Source organism: Echiichthys vipera (genome assembly GCF_963691815.1).
Source record: "Echiichthys vipera genome assembly, chromosome: 12".
Lineage (NCBI taxonomy): Eukaryota > Metazoa > Chordata > Actinopteri > Perciformes > Trachinidae > Echiichthys > Echiichthys vipera.
The window spans coordinates 16,025,969-16,045,074 of record NC_139837.1 but is presented as its reverse complement, the minus strand read 5'-3'; the positions used below and the strand labels follow the sequence as shown (position 1 = coordinate 16,045,074).

At 39.7% G+C, this 19,106-nt stretch overlaps 2 protein-coding genes across 2 annotated transcripts; both read left to right on the top strand.

Annotated features, from left to right (window-relative positions):
• Positions 1-468: 468 nt before the first annotated feature.
• Positions 469-6,395, top strand: fam161b (FAM161 centrosomal protein B; the record flags this gene model as incomplete). Its single annotated transcript, XM_083924995.1, has 8 exons — positions 469-677; positions 784-1,229; positions 1,916-2,226; positions 4,275-4,393; positions 4,897-5,064; positions 5,184-5,283; positions 5,372-5,544; positions 5,802-6,395. 8 exons carry the CDS (start codon positions 469-471, stop codon positions 5,881-5,883), a joined length of 1,608 nt encoding a protein of 535 aa, XP_083781121.1. The 3' UTR covers positions 5,884-6,395.
• Positions 6,396-8,776: 2,381 nt separating this feature from the next.
• ngb (neuroglobin) lies at positions 8,777-9,880 on the top strand (the record flags this gene model as incomplete). Its single annotated transcript, XM_083923905.1, has 4 exons — positions 8,777-8,874; positions 9,310-9,418; positions 9,511-9,630; positions 9,728-9,880. 4 exons carry the CDS (start codon positions 8,777-8,779, stop codon positions 9,878-9,880), a joined length of 480 nt encoding a protein of 159 aa, XP_083780031.1.
• Positions 9,881-19,106: the final 9,226 nt, after the last annotated feature.

The window sequence follows — 19,106 nt, the reverse complement described above, 5'->3', positions numbered from 1 at the left end:
AAGCCTAAATATATTAACATTTGAGAAGCTGAAACCACATATTGTGGATTATTTTTGCTCAAGAAAATGACGTACATGATTAGTCAAATATCAGAATTGTTACCATTCATTTTCTGACTTCCACTAGACAATGAATTAATTGACTAATAATTTGTTCTCAAGATATAAAAAGTTGTTAAACAAAAGAAGAAAACATACAGAGGTCAAATAATTGGATGATACTGTATGAACTGTGCGAGTATTGCTTATGTAAATCGTTCTGTAATTTGTGTATGTGTTTTAGATGCGTGTTACAATTGTATACTGAAGTAATGGGTAACAAATATTGTCAATAAACTTTCCATTGAGACACACACAAAAACTTTTTCAGCACTAGCTCAAAACAGAATAATGTTTCATTTACAGGAATAAACCTTTCACAAACAACAGCTCATTCAACTTTTTGTTTGTGTCACAGGTCAGAAAAATATGCCAAAGCTGGAGACTCTGCTGCAGGATGGACTCAGATCAGAGCTAATGCTTCGGCAGCAGCTGAAGGCCCTGAGTGAGGTCCTCAGGCAGCAGCTGCAGGAGACAGAGAAGAGACAGAAAGAGGAGCTTGAACGGAGGATTCATCAGAACTCTCTACTGTCAGCAGATGGGTCCGGTGATAGAAATGAACTGAAACATCAGGCTAAGTAGGTTTCATCAAATGTCTTTTCATGTTTAATGTGTCCTAAGTAGAACATATCTATTTTCTTATATCTTTACTGTTTTTTCATCTGAGACTTTGCCCCCTGCCAGACAGAAGCCTAAGTCATCGTCTCCAGCCTGGGAATCTTCAAAAAAAAGCAGTTCAGTCAGGGCTTTTGTGCTGACTCCTGCCAGGACTCAACTGTGTGAGCGGTTAGCTTTATCTAAAACAACGCAGGTGATCAAAGAGGAGGAGGCGCAGGCTGAGTGTCAGAAGAAGTTCTGCGCTCTCCCAGTACCCAGCCATGTCATTCAGCCCCTCTATCAGGAGATGATGGAGCTGAGAGAGAAGGAGAGGAAGCAGGCCCATGAGCAGAGGAGGGACTTCTTGCTTGCTATACAACAACCATTCAGCTTCCAGGAGAGAGAAAATGAGAAGAGAGACAAGCTGATAGCAATGTTAAACCAAGTCACACATGATCAGAAAAACAAGGCTGCTACTGTTAGAAAACCTCCTCACAAAGACGTTAAAGACACGTCAGATTCAGAGCTGAAAGGTGGGTTTCCTTATCTGATGGAATGATGCTGGCTAGTGTTTGATATAAAAGTAGGAACTGGTGTGAAAATATGGAGAGATCAGATTCTTTGTAACATAACTTTATGTGTCACTTTTAATGATGTTAAAACTATTGATACTTTGATATTTTTTACACTTGTTTCAACACTACAATATCCACAATAAATAGGATCAAAAGTACTAAAGTTATATAAAAAAAACAAATCTACAATAAGATTTTCCACAGTACCCTGCACAAATGAAACAATGGAGATGAAAAATGTGCGTTGCTGACCCCTGTCACAAGTTGCGTCAGTAATTTGGGAGCTGTCATATTTCTTTAATCTTGGACCCCTTTAAGGGTCCTGACCTGTTGGAAACCACTGTTATAGTCAGAAGATATAATATATATAATGATTTAACACATTAAGTGCCTTACATTACATTATTAATTTATAGTAACAGTCAGCCAATCATGAATATTCACAACAGAAATGATCATTTCTTGTTTGAAATGGAGTAGGAAGAAGCATCATGCTTATCTCATCCTACCCCTAAATGTAATTGTATTGAACGTAATTAAAATGTTACACATCTAATTTGGATACTGTACATACAGCGTTTCTGATACACTTTTTGCAGTAACACACGGAATCCTCTACATCGCCTAATTGTAATTCTGTGCAGACCAGGAGCTTTGCAGACAAGCCCCCACTCAGACAGCAGTGCGACAAGAAAATCCTACTTTGTCTGGCAGCCCGAAACTTCGCACTGCTGAGCGCACCAGGAAGGAAAAGTTGGGCTTTCTGGATGAGAGGCCAAGCTTCCAGCCAAAAATCATCCAGCAGGTCCCTGATTTCAGCAGGCTGCACAAAGCCTTGCAGACAGAGGGGCTGAGAAAATCCCAAAGTAGAGATGGGATCAAATGTCAGCCCTTCTATCTGAGGACGTCAGCTCTTCCTGCAAGGCAAAGTCGTATGATCCCTGAAAACTCACAGGTAAAACCTTCTCTTTACCAAACACCTGCTTGTTTACTACGAGAATATGTTAAAATTGTTTTAATGTTTTGTTTTTTAGTTGCAGTTTAGTTTTAAGCACTACTCAGAATATGAGCTAATTTTCGTTTAGTGTCTATAGTTTTGAACTTTTGTTTTGGTTATTTTATATGCATTTCATTAATCCCCCATCCTAATCATGGTACTGTGACTCAAATATTACAAATATATCAATAAAACGTAAAGAATAATGCCTATTTTGAAGAGCCCATGTCTCTTGAGGAATTAACAAGATGACAACTAGGACTCCAAACCACCAGGCCCAGATGGCTTCACATTTTAGTTTTGCATTACTCTCTGTGATGTATGGCTCGAGACACATCCAACCAGCATTTTGTCAAGTAAACACACTGGTGGGAACCCGCTAGCCTTCCTTAAACACGACCAACAGTGCTGAAATCCTTGCTCATTTAAAAAAGTCCCAGTCACTGTGATTGCACAAAATTTACAATAACTTGCCTAATAAGAACAACTGGCCTAACAGTAAACTGTACATTAAACTACCATCTTCCTGTGTTCCCTCAACACTCAGAGGTGTTTATTTCATACAGTGGGACCAAAGACTTTGACCTGGTTACATTTTTACTTTCTATTCCATGACCTTGGGAGTCATTTGTTTGATGGTGAAAGATTTATTGAATGAGTTAAGCTCTTGTGTGGCTTATGTGGTATTTTTTGCGGCCGTTCAGACCAGTCCCCTCAGTTGTGGAACTGTAAAGCTATTTAAAATGTATACAGTGGGGAATATGTCCCTCCCTTCAACAGTTGTATTTCAAACTTTCTCCACCTCATAATTTATAAAGTCAAGTCAGGCCCCATTTTTACTGCTTTAAAAAAAAAAAAGCAATTTAACACGTATTTTACAAGACCATCCCTATATATGTCCATAGAAATTAGTCTGGGTGGATGATTCACATGAGGCCATTATAGAGTAGAAATAATTATAACTGTAATTAAATAAGAATCACAGTAATTTACACTAATCCACAGTGGTAGCATGAACTTTGTGATCAGTGAAAGTTCCTTTCTTTCTTCCTTTCATATCATTTCTGGCTCTGCTCAAAATTAAATTCACCAGAGATCTATTTTATGAACCATGTCAGACATTTTTGGGCAAATTCCTCTGATTTAACTTATCCTATTTATAGATACATTTAGCCTCGGTACGTAGTCATTATTTGTAAGTTAACATCACATAGGTAATTGAATAATGTATGAGTATAGAAACAGATTTATACTGTGTGGTTTATCTGAAAAAAAACACCCAAAAACATAATTCTATGTAGGGCTGTAACTAGCGATTTTTTATCGACAGATCTGTAAAAGTTAGTTTTTCCGCAAAGAATCATATAAAAGCACCACTTTAAATCTTGTGTTTACTAGTGATGTGTTTATACGTTTCCTGAAAATAAGTCATTCATCATGAAAAAAATGCACTATTAAAATGACTAAAGAAATCAACTAATCAGCTGTTTTGGACGTTGTTCGATTAAGATTTCTTTAGTCGTTTTTATAGTGGGTAGCCCTAATTCTACCAGTAATATCATAGACATTAACATCAAACTATTTAGTCCTAAAGTCATTGGTATCTCATCAATAATCTTTGTCATTTTTATTTATTTTTTGTGAATATTGACCAAGTGCTTTGTATTGATTGTTCTCACAGTAATTGTAATTTCAAACAGACGATGAATGAACAAGTGTTTATTTTCACAAACTGATAAACTGTTCTGCTTCTCTAAGTCATGATATGCTGTTACATCTGAAGGAAAACCTTCTGTATCTGTCACAACTCCCTGCACTGATTTGGCATGTTTATATAAGGCTTACATCAGTTTATACACTAATGTAGGTTTCGTTATTACTGCACTCTCAAGGGTTTTATTACTGTCCATTCTAATCTAAAAAGTCGATGCAATGTATGGTCAAACAATATATTTGTTTTGATTTCATCAAACAAAGATGTTGACTATTTCCTCCGTCATCTACAGGTACCAAAAATAAGTAATCTCAGCAGAAGCAAGTCACTTGGAGCCTTAACATCACTGTCCGCGGACACACTTCCCACATACATCACAGACGCTGCGAGGAAGCGCTGCATGGCCATCAGGTCACTTGAAGAATTTATTGGATTTTTATAGTTTCTACACATTGTAAAAGGGGACATATCATGAAAAACTAACTTTTTAAGTGCTTGTGCATATACATTTGGGTCTATGGAGTACCTACCAACTCCCACCCTGTGAAATATCTCAGTTTTTTGAAGTCTGCCTAGATCATAAATTTAACAAACCATTCAGATTCGGCTCCCCGTCTTGTGTCAGATGCAGGCTCATTAGAATATACCGTGCCTCCATCTGAGTATCTCCACCCAATGCTTGAGAACTACCTTTGCAAAGGTGTGCCATATGTTTCTCTCAAGCCAATCAGAGCAGACTGAGCTTTCTTAAAGAGAGACAGGCGCTAAAACGGAGCGTTTCAGACAGACAATATGAGGAAATAATGTGTAATGTGTAAACATGTTCTAGTAGAACCGAAAACACAAGCATGAAGTTGAAAATGAGCATGTCTCCTTTAAAGCCTCTGACATGGAGAGTATGTCTACCTTCACAGAAAGTCAATGGAGATGAGGGATAGTAAGAATCAAGAGAGTGCCGATTGGTCGAGGAAGTACCAAATGAGTTCCCAGGCCATGAAGAAGACGGTCACACTTCATGCCAAGTTGCTGGACCCACACAGCAGCTTGAAAGAAGTGTATAATGACAAACTACAGAACAATCGGTGAGTACTGGTCAAGTGAGTCCGTTCAATCTCCAGTATTGCAACCTTTGCAACTCACATCACAACAACCACACACTCCCTCCGCTATAGCTCAAACTATAATCTTCTCTTACATGAAGGGAGGCTGACCAACAAAGGATGAGAGAATACAGGAGGGAGTTACGGGATATGAAGGCACGAGTTAGCGAACGCCCTTATTTGTTTGAACAGGTAAAACAGGTGAGTGACATAATAAGGAGAGAATATTACATAACATTGTAAATGACGTGCCCCTCCAGCCTAACTTTGAGGTTTTTTTTACTGGCAGAAAAATGCAAAGGCTCACGCAGAGCAGACGTACAGAAACAAGCTGAAGAAAGCCGGCGTAAAGGAGCTATTTGTCGAGGAAAACGGAGAAGCAGACGAAGGAACATCAACATCCTCCAGATCTGAGGAGGATACAGACGAGAATCTCAGCACTGACAACGACATTCACAGCAGGTATGCAGAGGGAGAATGTTGAGCAAGTTTTGTTCATCCACTATGTAATGCCACTGTGTCCGGTAAAATTATGAATAGCACTGGTGCTGGAGAGCCAAGGACTTCATGTGGTTTGGTCATATTACATTACATAATTTTCTGAGCTTCCTGACAAAAAGCTTCTCAGCCTTTTGTCAGGAAAGACGAACACTGTAGCCAAGTAAAAGTTCGATGTAATTACAATATAGCCATTTTCTAACCCAACATGTCTGATTTAGGGAAGAAAATGTAGACGACGGGGAGAAAATTGAAGATGTGGAAGAGAAGAGCGTGAAGTCCAAAGGGGAAGAAATGCCATGATCAAAAAGGTTCAGGCGGCAGAGTTTTTTATGGCCTCTCCACTAGAAACCAACGCTGTCCTCAAAAATGACTCATGTCACGGCTAACTATCCGCACCAAGCATTTGATAGTTTAAGATGTGCAACTGCAAATTATGAAATGACAAAACATCTGGACTTCACAATCATGAATGTTGAGGATTACAGCTGGAAGAAAATATACATTTATAGAACTTTATTTGTTTATAAGTAATTAATATCTTTTATGCTTTTTCATGACCATGTCAGGCAGATTATATGGATATAAAAAAGGTACATTTTGTTTTATGACAATTATGCTCAGGAATATGAACACTGTAATTTAGAGGATGATGAACTCTTGGCAAGCAGAATAAACAGATAAAAAACTAAATGAGAACACCAGTTGAGACCACTGTCTGTAACATCCATTTGTTTTTTACCCACTCTACATTAAGGATGTTCCAGTAGCCATAAAAATAAAAAGTACTTTTACCATGAAAAAATGTATCTGTTTTTGCGCTTAGTTGTTTTTTCTTTAGTTTAGTTAAAAAAAAAATCTAATAAATCTATGTTTTTGAATTGGGCAGGTCCCTTAAGGACACCGAGTGTCTGACATAGGCTGTCCTCAGATGGTTGTGTTAAAGTTCCCAGTTATTTCTACAGCCACACTGCCACCTAAATAAACAGCCTTCACTGAACATTTGCATTCACACAGACCGTTTCAGTGGTCTGCTCCAAGCCCATAGACCCACATCAAATACGCTTGTACACTGGCCTCCACTATAAGCTTGTGCTTAGAAAGCTGACTGCCAGGAATTTTAGAAATAATTTTTTTTACTAACAAACCACATGGGAATGTCTGACTATGTATATAATCATAATTAAAATGTCGTCATGGAGACCAGTACATTCCAAATGGTTGTAGGCTACTGTGTCATCATGCACTGAGGGCACTGAAGGTAATGTGTGCATTTGTTTGAGCTCAGATGACATTGAGGTGATTAAAAGTATCTCATACAGAGGTAAAACTATTGAATGTTTAGTTTGATATTTATTTAGAAAGGGTCATATATGCTACATACAGTTACAGTATCATTTTATGCTGCCAGACTGGTGTGCATCTCTACAGGGGGTGGCAGAGAAAAAGTGACTGTAACTGTATTCACCATGACTGTCTGGGTATTTAATTAAAAAGATAATTAAAGTAGAAAAGCAAAATGTTGCCACACGAACTTCTATATGTGATAAATCAGCACAGAGCCCCCTCCGTGAGATCTCAAACATCACATGACAAAGCCTCGAGGGCTCCATCCTGTCAGGTTGTCATGGGAACAGTTTATCCCTCCCCACTCTGCCTTATAGTCCCTCAGGCAAACGCTGCACACCTCTGATTCCCCCAGTGTATAGCTGAAAACAAAACCAATCTCTCCTTACCTGTTAGATAATATCCGACTGTGACATCTACTTAAACTAACTGTGGTGCCTCCAATGTGTGTGGAAGCGAGGCAACAAACACATCTCATTTAGATTAATGAGAGGCCGAGCTCTTGGCCACCACATGTTTTGATCACGCTGCTTGAGGAGTGGCTCTACTCAGCAGATGAACAATATAATTTCACCAAGGTTGTGCGTTCAGGTCTTTTATTATTCCAGCTTCTGTAAGATATAAAAATTCCCACACATTCAATTCTGTAAATGCACGGGTTGCATGTGTAGGCAGCTGAAGACACACCCGGGAATAGATGATATAGGCCTCAAATGGACTTCACTATCAGAACGTCAGCCAATTCCTACCCTCACATTTTCCTTGTCTGCTTCACCCTCCTGCCATGTGCTAACTCTCCTGACATTTCACATCCTGCCACTCCCACCTAACCCCTGTGTTCCCACCATTCCCCATCACCTAACCCATCCAGCCATGTTCTCTGCCTGCTTTTTTGGACTCCAGCTTTCTACTCTGATCCTCTATTGGATAAAATTTCCTCATCTCCCCTGCCTGCCTTTTTGCTCCAGCGGCCTGTTCTTAGAGTCGTGCTTTTGGGTTCAAACCTGTTTGTACTGAGCCTTAACATTCACCTAACATTTAAAACATCAGCAATTGCACTGCATTTAATACTTCTTTTTAAAATAAAAAGTATATAAAGTATAGTTTGCGTTTCTTGTGTGTGAAGAGTCATGTGCATGCATATAGTCTCTGTATGTTTTAGTCCTCGGTTCACCTGCAGGAGGAGCTGTGGCTCACTGCAGCCTCTCTGGAGCAGAAGAGAGAGATCCCTCTTTTTCTCCTTCAGTGGTATGAATAATATCCCCAGTGCTGGAGAGAGAGCATATCAAGAGGCAAACGGAAAGGGGAGAGAGAGATAGCAGCCAGTGTGACAGATAAGAGCGTGGTAGAACTTGTCTCCCTGACTGCACCGTGGGGCTTGGGGAAAGAGAGAGCAAGTGCACCAGAGTCTCAGGCAAGGCTTCTGCCTGCACACACACACAAACACACACACACACACACGCACGCACGCACGCACGCACACACACACACACACACACACACACACACACACACACACACACACACACACACACCCACCTGCAGCCCAGCTGCACCAGAAGAAGTTCAGAGAGAAGACTGACCTCAAGAAGGTACAGTATGTTTGTGCATCTCTAGTCTAGGAATCATCCTGCAGCCGTGTCCCCCTCTTTATTTCTGAAACTAACAAATGAGCTGTGTTACACTCACTTGATGCTCCACTTTGTTTTCCAGGTGGGTTGGCGAACTTTTCGTCTGTGGATTAACTCGAATATTATGGCTTTCCCCAAACTAAGCCTTCTTGTCCTGTAGAGGAGTTGTGTGTTTTCCCTCTAGAAGAACTTGCCGCGTGTTTACAGCCTGAGGGGGGATGGAGAAGCTGTCAGGGAAAGACAAGGAGCTGATACGAGGCAGCTGGGAGAGCCTGGGCAAAAACAAAGTTCCTCACGGTGTCGTCATGTTTTCCAGGTAATGTCTTACTTAAATCTACGTGATTTAAATTGAATTAGACAGTAAAGTAACTTGTAAGAGAGAAAAAACATTGTTATTCTGTGCAGTTATGCTTTTAATCAACATTAATTCTAATAACACTTCAACCAAAAGTCATAGTTGTTCTTACTTAATATCTGTGGTGTTAAAAATATGTATAAGTGAATATGAAACACCGGTGTGGAGAGAGAATCAAGCTAGATTCTTCGCGGCACACTTTCACCATGCAGGGACCGGAAGCTTGACTTGTTGCTTGGCGACCGACTGCAATAATCCACAATTTACTTTGAGACAGCTGCCCCTAAATCAGACACTAGCAGGAGAGATTTTTATATTTTGTCTCTGTGTGCATGTTTGACAACCCCATGCCATGTGTATACACCCATAGAATAGTGTGGTATTTGTCTGTGGTAGACTGTTTGAGCTGGACCCAGCACTCCTCACTCTTTTCCACTACACTACAAACTGTGGCTCCACAGAAGACTGTCTCTCCAGCCCTGAGTTCCTGGAACATGTCACCAAGGTGAGCTCAGTCACATCAGTCACCACTAAAGCTTTTAGTTTGTACTTGTGCACTGTTTTGAACTCTTTATATGCATGTGTATGCGATCCCAGGTGATGCTTGTGATCGATGCAGCAGTCAGCCACCTGGATGACCTTCACACCTTGGAGGACTTTCTTCTCAACCTTGGGAGGAAGCATCAGGCAGTGGGAGTCAACACACAGTCATTTGCTGTAGGACCCACACTTCATAGTAATACTCTCAAAAAGCAATTTCACAAGTGAGTTGAGCTGTTAAAAAAATATGTTTTTTTGTTTTGGACTTCTTCAGGTGGTGGGTGAGTCCCTTCTCTACATGCTGCAGTGCAGTCTGGGCCAGGCCTACACGGTGCCGCTGCGTCAAGCCTGGCTCAACATGTACAGCATCGTGGTAGCAGCCATGAGCCAAGGATGGGCCAAGAACGGGGAGGACAAGGCCGACTGAGGCGCACAGCGGGAGCGGTTGCTGTCAAATCACTCAACATGGTTGCCATGGAATAAGGCTGTGTAACTTGCAGCACTGTGGCTTTGGCTGCTGTACATTTGCTCTGTGGGTGAGGTCGCATAGCGTAGCGAATGTATGGTGTGGTTACACTTTACAATTGGATCGACCAGTCACAGAGTATATTTTCTTTGCTGTGGAAGTTTAGCTACCAGACAATGCTGCTGTACAGCTGTGAGGATCTGAGCCAGTCGGCCATGGTTCTTCTAAGTCTGGAGCTGTAATCTAAGCGCCTCACACTGAGAAAAAGCAACAAGGATAACTGTTGAGTCTCTTTGTATATAATGGCTTTGATATATCTACTCAAATTACAGTGACTGTAGTGGTCTTTGTGATGTGTCTTTAAAAAGTTGCACAATTGTAAAACACTCAATATTATATTTAGGCATCACACACTACTCAAACTGTGATGGTTACTGTGGCCAGCGCGGCAGCTCTCCATCTAACTGGAACACAGTGACACTTTACAAAACATGTTCAAAGCTTTGGGACTAAGCAATGTGATTCTACTTAAGTTAATCCTATCACCTTAATCATAACTGTGTGTCATTACACCTACTTTTATGTGTGACTGTGTTATCTAACATTTAACCTATTGATTAAGAATGATATTCAATAATTACTGACAAGAACTGTTATACTCTCTGATGGCTCTCTTCAGAGATCTATGACTGTTAAGGCATCCATGTGCACCTTACTCAACATGGTGTGATGCTCTCCTCAGGAGAGGTTTTGTATTATTTCAATAGGCTTCAGCTGACTGTTAAACTCTAACTCATAGACTGTTATGTTAACTCTTTACTTTAGAGTAAAGGGCAACTTCTAGGAATTTTAAAATATTTGTTCCTTGGCTATCAAGTAGTTTTCTTGTACTGCAATCGCTTATCTCAGTAATGCTTATTAATTGTGTTGTTGTGGCTACAAACGTGTAGTATTACCTCAACTTTAGAGGTGAAGACGAGTGGCCTGTGTCTCTCGCACACAGAGCTTCTACCTGGAAGTTAATATTTATTTTAGATTATGAAACAAAAACAAACTCAATTGATCACAATTTTTTCCCTTTTTCATTTATTAACACAGAACAAATACTACAGAGATGCGGTGTACTGACACTGTCTAATATGTGTGTATGTTATTATTATTACTGCCATAACACTGTATGTATCATCCTCAGCTGTTATTGATAATGCCAAGTAACTTAGCAACAGTGTGCCAAGTATTAGATAATAACACCATACTACTGTAAATCCAAGCTGCTGATATGTGGTTATTAGTCTGAGTTTACATTTAAAAAGTTTATTTTTATATTCTAAAAATATATGTGTTGTTTAAAGACCATTGATATTGTTTTCTGTATATCTTCCAAATATATCACCTTGTGTGTGGATGAATGCAAACAGGCATATGTTCTGCTTTTAATCTGGTTTCATTAAATCAAAAATATAGAGATAGATATTATCAACTTCTAAATGTGCAATCCTTACGGAAAATTACAAAAGCAGAGTTTTCTATTGATCTATTTTATCTGTGCATAGTTTATACTTTCCAGCCTCCAGGTGTAATGTTTATGAACTGACTGTGTATGTGGTGTATTTATAGTGACTCTTAGTATCAGTACACAGCCCTATGCAGGTTGCTGTTCTCCATGTCTCTGTTTTCATTTACCCAATATTAGGTCTTTTTAGCAGGCATGACTGATAACTGGCATGTTATCCCTCTAACATCCAGCCCTGTACATATTGAGTGTGTCACTGTCTACCTCATCATTATCAGCTGCTACTGAACAGCGATGACTTCACCTAGTTATCCTTCAACCAAAAAACGCACAGTACTATTAGATTTAATGCAAGCACGCACTCTTTGTAAACTGGATTCCTTCCTTAAAAATATGTTGTGTGCTTACTTGAGACTAAATAAAGTGATCTTCTGTGGATATTTTACTGCTAAATGAGGTCAGTGTGTTTTCCTTTTGCTCTCAGGTTGTCACAGACTGACAATGGTTACAACACAATGGTCAGCGTTTGAAATCAATCACACTATGCCTGATTTCCTTCCAACTGTTAGCCCATCCCTTAGTGTTACATAAGATCCAAGCGCCGAATGGCTCATCGCCCTTGGCTACAGAGACGAGGGCGACTTCAGGGACATCAGCCCACTTAGTCATGCAACTGCACAATGTCACATTAAGATTGTTTATAGAATTTCACAAAAATTTGCCAAGATTTTAACAAATTTGACATTGTGTTCTACGCGATGTGGACAGTTTGGTTTTTATTTCCCTCCAAAAACAGAAAAAAAATCCTTATAGATGTTCCCATGTGTTTCTACTCAAATATCAGTTTGCGTGTGTTACCTATAGGGGAAGCCATAGTAATGAGAGAAGTGGAGAAGGGAGGGTGCTTGTAGTGAGTAATCTGAATACACAGTGCTCATTTCTCCCGTGTATACAATTTGCTTGTATCATTGTAAAAGTCACATCCATGAGCTGGCTGTCTGTTCTGCTGTTGGGGCAGAGGCTGACATGGCCTTAATCTGTCTCTCTGCACACCCAACAGTATCCTCACTCTCTCTGTCCGACTGAGAGTCTGCTGTATTTGTGTTGGCTCCATGCTCCGTGTCTGGCTTCAGCCTACAGAACAACATGAGCCAGAGTTGTCTAGTCACTGGCCTTCGCAGAGACTGACCCGACCTCCTCTCAGGTCACCAACCAATGGTTTGATTACAGCAAAATCCAATTAGCTACCGACTAAAACACAGTAAGTGTTTAATTCCCTTGTGGTAATCCATTAAACAGTATTAGTTCTACAGTCTTACCTTGTAGTGCACGAGGATTTGCTCTGAAGGCTGTCGTCGTCTGGAGAAAAGTCTGCGAGAAAAGACAACATATTATTTTTAGAAAGTTTGGAATGAAGGGGTATTGAAGGTTGTCATGGCAACTGTTAAGTGATTGTCGAGAGTCGTGGTTGTGTGTGTGTGTGTGTGTGTGTGTGTGTGTGTGTGTGTGTGTGTGTGTGTGTATTTGTTTTGGATGAAGGAGAAAAGCAAGGCATTGCTCAATCACTCACTCCTCCTAAATCACACTGTGGGGGGAATGAGCGGTGAACAGTGACTCTGCGTGCAGGCTCAGGCTAATAAGGTTTCGCTCTGATAGCTGCTGGAGTCTGCAACACAAGCCTGCCAAACAACAACCACAACAGTGGGGATGAGCACTGTCACTCTAACTTGAAGTATTACCAGTTAAAGGATAAGCCTGGTTCATATATTCATATATTTTCTGACTGTCAATACATCCCATGAAAAGACAAAAACAATGTGATAGCCTGTCCCTCAGTACTTCCTTAATTCAGACCCATTGGTTCCTACTGAAGCAACCACCATCAAAACCAGTCACAAACAATAGTTTAATTTAAAAAAAGGCACAGAAATGTCACAAAACACTGGGCACTGTGTGTTTTAGCAAAAGGTACTCAAGCCAGAGTACATTTTGTATTTGGTTAGGACTATTTTCAGCTGTGGATTAATACACATTTTTGTGTTACAGCTTATCTACAGGAGGCATTTCAGCCATGCAAGTCTGATAGAAAACATACACTTCTATTTTAATCTATGCAGCCGTCAACACAGGCCTCCTAACAGCATGTGTTTATGCTATACATGCTCAAATGTGAACCTGAAGTGCATTTCTGAGCTTCAAGTCTACTTTCTACCATTTTTCTACCGTTTGCCAGAAAACTAGGGTGACCTACACTCAATACTGTGCCTGAACGCATCTTGCATAGACCTACTGTAGATGGAGGGCAGAAACTGCTGCTTTGCTAACATGCTGCTTTTGTTATGTGGGCTGTGTAGACATTGTGTCAAGAAGTATTTATGGCACGTATGTGGGGTTGACTCAAAATAAACCACAGTGCCCATGTTCATGGTTATGAAGAAACATGTCAACCAGTGCAACAGTGTGGCTCATCGATGTGTTTTTGATAGTTTCTCAGGCAACAGCTGAGCTCTATGGCTCAGATAAATAAGATTTACCAGGCAGACGATACTTGTTAGTTAATAAATATTATTCAGTAGACAGGTTTTGGTCTTTTCATGCAATTTTCTGACAATTGTCAAAATATCTAATGTCTTATTCATTAATAGAGGTTAACAGGGTCAGTTTATTTAATGTAATGAAGCCCACCGATAATTGATTTACTGTAGTTTTTCTCTTGTTTAACCAAAAAATAGCATTTGAGCTACAGTATGCAGCGCTCACGGCCTGCATCACCTAGATAACAGTTCTTGACATCTTTAGCTTGGATATAATGAGGAAGGCAATTTTCACCTGAGACCTTTTGATTTAATGAGGTAATCCCCACTGTGAAACATTTTCAACCAAGATGACAAAACAATCTCATCACAAGGATCAGATACCAAATGGGTATCCAAGATCAAGGATGAACTTTCCATCTCAACCCTGTGGTAATTTTGATTTGTCAACTGCTTTTTCCAAGGTTCTTATATATGTTTGTTGAAAGAGTATAATATACTCTAGGGGAGATAAAAAAAGTTCGAGATTATTAACAAAATTGTGATTACTTTGAGCCGGTATATTATGTAAATACTAAACAACACCAACTTATTAAACTACATTTGCATCCTGAAACAAACCCATATGGGAGTGACAATATGGTGGCTGCAGAGGGAAGAGACATTTTCTATTCTAAGCATCTGTGCAGGAGAGAGGCGAGTGACGGGCCACGCACCCAGAGGAATTCACCTTTCACTGAGAAGCATGCTCTCAGCAGTTGCCACGGGTGACAGGGGAAATGTCAGGGACTTTTCTTTCTTCTTTCGTAACTCGTAGCAACAAAGAAGCACTATAAATAATGGCATGCAGGTTATGGAGTTTTCTTGCAAACTCTTTTTACTGCACAAATATGAAAATTAAATTCTCTGAAAAAAACGCACTCGTGCACTACTTTGCTGGTGCAGCATCCACCACTGGCACTATGTTGCTACAGCTTTCCAATGTGGTTTAAATAGAAGCAGATGCTTATACAATTAATTGCCCCATCCACTCTCAGATGTGGTTTCAGGGACCATTGAGGCAATGTACAGAGGCTTGTCCCAGGGCTATTTTGTATGCAGACACACTGCTTCAAACACTAAGCTGACATGCACCTGCATTCATTAGCTGCCTCTCCCCAGCTCTGTTAAATGAGGGTATCTGGTCTGTGATTATCTTTGGAGCAACTAAGAGAGAGAGAGAGAGAGACCCTTTTGATTAAGGGAATCACTGTCATCAGTGCTGAACTTTGTTAGACTTTAAAGGAGTAGTTAGACATTTTGGGGAACATACTTATTTTCTTTATTGCAGAGCTTTGGATGAAAAGATTGGAATGGTTCCAATCTTGAAACTTTAAAACTGTTCCTTTAAAATGGTAAAGTCTAACATAAGTCATAAACCGGTATTGTATGCAAAATATCCGTACGCACATTTTCTGAAGGCATCATGCGCACATTCACTACTACTACTAACCACATGAAGTGTGACTCACTGCCTCTCAAAAACCCTTCATCATAGACCACAGAGGAGGGCAATGAGGAGTTCATGGCACAAGATGAGTGGGTTGAGCTGAATTAATTTTAATTTCAGATCACAGCACTTCACTTTTGACAGATGAAAACTCGTTAGCCTGACAGAGATCAATCGCAGCCTGTCCCTTAACCTCAACCTTCTTGGAGATATAACCCACATTTACAGCAGGCTCACACACACTGTATAAAATTATTATGATAAACACATTTCATAACCATGAGCAAAAACCGGGTGGACATGTCTGGAAAGCTAATGTACCTCCGAATAGACCTTGGATGGCAAAGCCGACTATTTGAACAGACTTGACAGGATACAATAAAACTAGTTAAGCATGAAAATGGACAATCCCTCATTGCATGGATACCCTAATACATTTCATTTTGCATTTTTCAAAGGAAAATATGTTTAATGATCTGTGAAACAAGCTTCTACCAGAGAAACCCAGACAGAAATTTAGAGATGCTCTTTGATGTTTCTTTTTTCCCAAATAGGTTTAACTTCATGATTCTCTGCACTGACCACTTCATTCTCTCTGCTGCCAGCATTCATCTTTTTTACACAGCATGAGAAACGGCAATTACATTTCTTGTTAAATGGAGCAAATATATTTTGTTTTCTGCTAAATTTGCCATGAAAAGAAATCTGTCACAGGAATATAATTGCATATGCTGTTTTTCGGAGAGATTAACTCAATTTATTAACAACAGTGCTGCCACTGTTAATCCAACATGTTAAAGTAATTATTATTGACCTTAAGAGAAATCATACAAGTGAATGACACTAGATAAACAACTTTCAAAGAGTTTTATCTTCTACAGAAAGCTTGGCCAGACATATTATATGATGTGTTCAAAGAGTAAAACAACTGAAAACTGAAAAGATATGGACTGAAATCAACAAGGACACAATAAAAAAACATCTTAAAGCGATAGTTTGGCTTTTTTGAAGTGGTGAAGTATGAGGTACTTCTACCATAGTCACTGTATATACCTCCAGTAGATGGCAGACTCCCCGAGTTTGAAAGAGCAAACGGGAGTAGCGGTGCGGAAGCTAAGCAATGTACTGCTGTGAACGGGGACAGCAGCAAAATGCATTTTAGCTACCTTGAAAAAAGGAAAATCAATAAAAGTTTATAGTGTTTGCTATATTTTCAATATCTTTACCGATTTACCTTGAAGTCAGGCTGCCCTTTCCAATGATGAACTCAAGCTGTTAATCAATGCTCTCTTCAAATCCACCAGACTCCTATGACCAAAACAGTCATTTCACCTCAGAATACGGGAGTTGCTGGTCTACCGCTGCCTTGATTGGTTAGTTTGTTGAGTAAATGTGTTACTTTGGTGAATCCGAAACTGTTTAAAACACTGACTAACTATTGACGAGGACCTCATACAACCCCACTTCATTAAAATTCAAACCATCCATTTGAAAAAGTGACAGAACTGCTGTGATGTAAAGACACAGTAAGTTAGCTTCGAATTGACCTTGAAAAAGAAAATACTCAAGGTCCACTTACGTGCTTATTCCAGGGCTTTTGATCATATCAAATCAGAGGATGAAGTTTGCCACGGATCTGTAGGCGTTAAAGCTTTCTATTATTCTGGGGATATTTTTATGGGATATGTCCGCGATGCTGCACAGGTTGATCACTGGCCTACTCTAAAAAGCTCTTAAAAGCAAGTTAGTGGACCTAGAGCAGAGATTATTTTCTCAACATGATCAGAAAGAACTGAAGAGCATGGAGTAAAGTCATAAACATACACAGAAAAGAAGATTTGACCATTACAACTGAACAAACTAATCTACAGATGAAGACCATGTGATGTGGTCAAAAGCTCCAGAATGTGGTAGTAAGAGGAGCCTTTTTAGTTAAAAAAAAAGTTTACTGCTCGTCTGTTGACTTACAGAATGGGACACTCATTGACTATTGAATGAAAATCACTACTTTGGGTTGTTTTTGGGTTTGTTGTCGTTGTGTCTTCATCTCTCAGACGTTTCTCCGCTCTTTAGTTTTCAGTCCATGCAGCATATTTCAGGCCATGCTGGATTGTCACACGAAAAGGGAGTGTTTTTTTCAAGGCACAGCAAGAGACATGATTAACAAACTACAATCACTTTACATTCAGTTTCATGAAAAAAAAGGTTCATTCCTCCATGAGGAAATAAAAATAACCCCCAAATACAGACTGATTGTAAACCAATGAGATTAACATGTGTGAAAATGACCTTATGGATAAGGATAGAAAGGCATACCTCATTTATACAAGATAGTCACCATGCAGTGGAGTCACACAGAAACCATGGTACGTAGTAGTGATTGAATTAACTGTTTACAACAAATACATGGTATGGTAATAAATGGTGACAAATTATTATTAGATTATTATTATTATCATTATTATTTTTAATATAATGGCTTCAGTAGAAACACAGTATTTCACATAATTGAATTGAAAATGAATAAATTCCTCTAGAGACTGTTGTCTTGTAAGGAGAGAAAGTAGACTCCATGGCATATTTTCAGGATGTTCTACAATTTGGGAAATGAACACATTTGCTTTATTGCTGAGACTTAGATGAGAAGATTGTTTCCATGGTCACATCTCAGGAGATAAGACATAGGATCCAAAGTGGTTGAGCTCGTCTAACTCTCTCTTCACCACCCTCATATCTGTCAGTTAAATATAAAGTTTGTTCAGCTGAGCATAAAAATTGGAAACAAGGGGAAACTGCACTAAAGAGTGTATCTTGTTTGTTTAATCCACAGAATAAACACATGTGCAAGCTGTTTGCTTCTGTTTCCAGTCTTTGTGCTAAGCTAAGCTAAGTGAGAGTAGTATCGACTTCTGATCTAACTCTTGGCAAGAAAGCATGCTTGTTGAACTATTCCTTTGAAATAAAAAAAATTGAGTCGGATCACATACACAGTCAAAACAGCACGATAAGTGAATACTCTCATTAAGATGGGACAGCTCTGCAAATCCTTAACAAATCTCTAGTAACCCCGCCCCCCAGCCCAAAGCACAATATCAATGACACCAAAATACTGTAGCAAAAATAGCAACCTTAACTTGATAATAGTTACAACAAGCTTCAGGTACAGCCAAGCTGCTTGTGCCTCCTTGTAGAGTGTACATATATTACAGTACATCTCTGAGTTACATTCGGCCCTCCGTCTGTCTGCTCTCTCACTGCAGATGGCTTCACAACTAGCTGCCCTCACCCTCAGCCTCCCTGAGCTCTCTGCCGCCGAGGAACCAGATATCACCCGTGCCACGACCGCTCTGTCAGTCTGCCGGGGCAAGTCTGCTCACACCACCCACTCTGATGGGAACTTTCACCTCCACTCATGTCCAAGTGCCACAGCATGGACAGAGTATCTCTGATAGCAACCCAAAGGCATTTCCACTCAAGTAACTTTAATCACTTTTAACCTTTTTAACAAAGCTGGAATCCCTTTACAGAGCATTCGATAGTTTAACTAAAATAATTTGTACATTTAGGGATGTGTCTTCTGTAGAGATGATGTTTGCTGTTGAGGTTCAGGGGATGTTTTGGCAAACAGCTGTCTATATATTAATAGTGGTG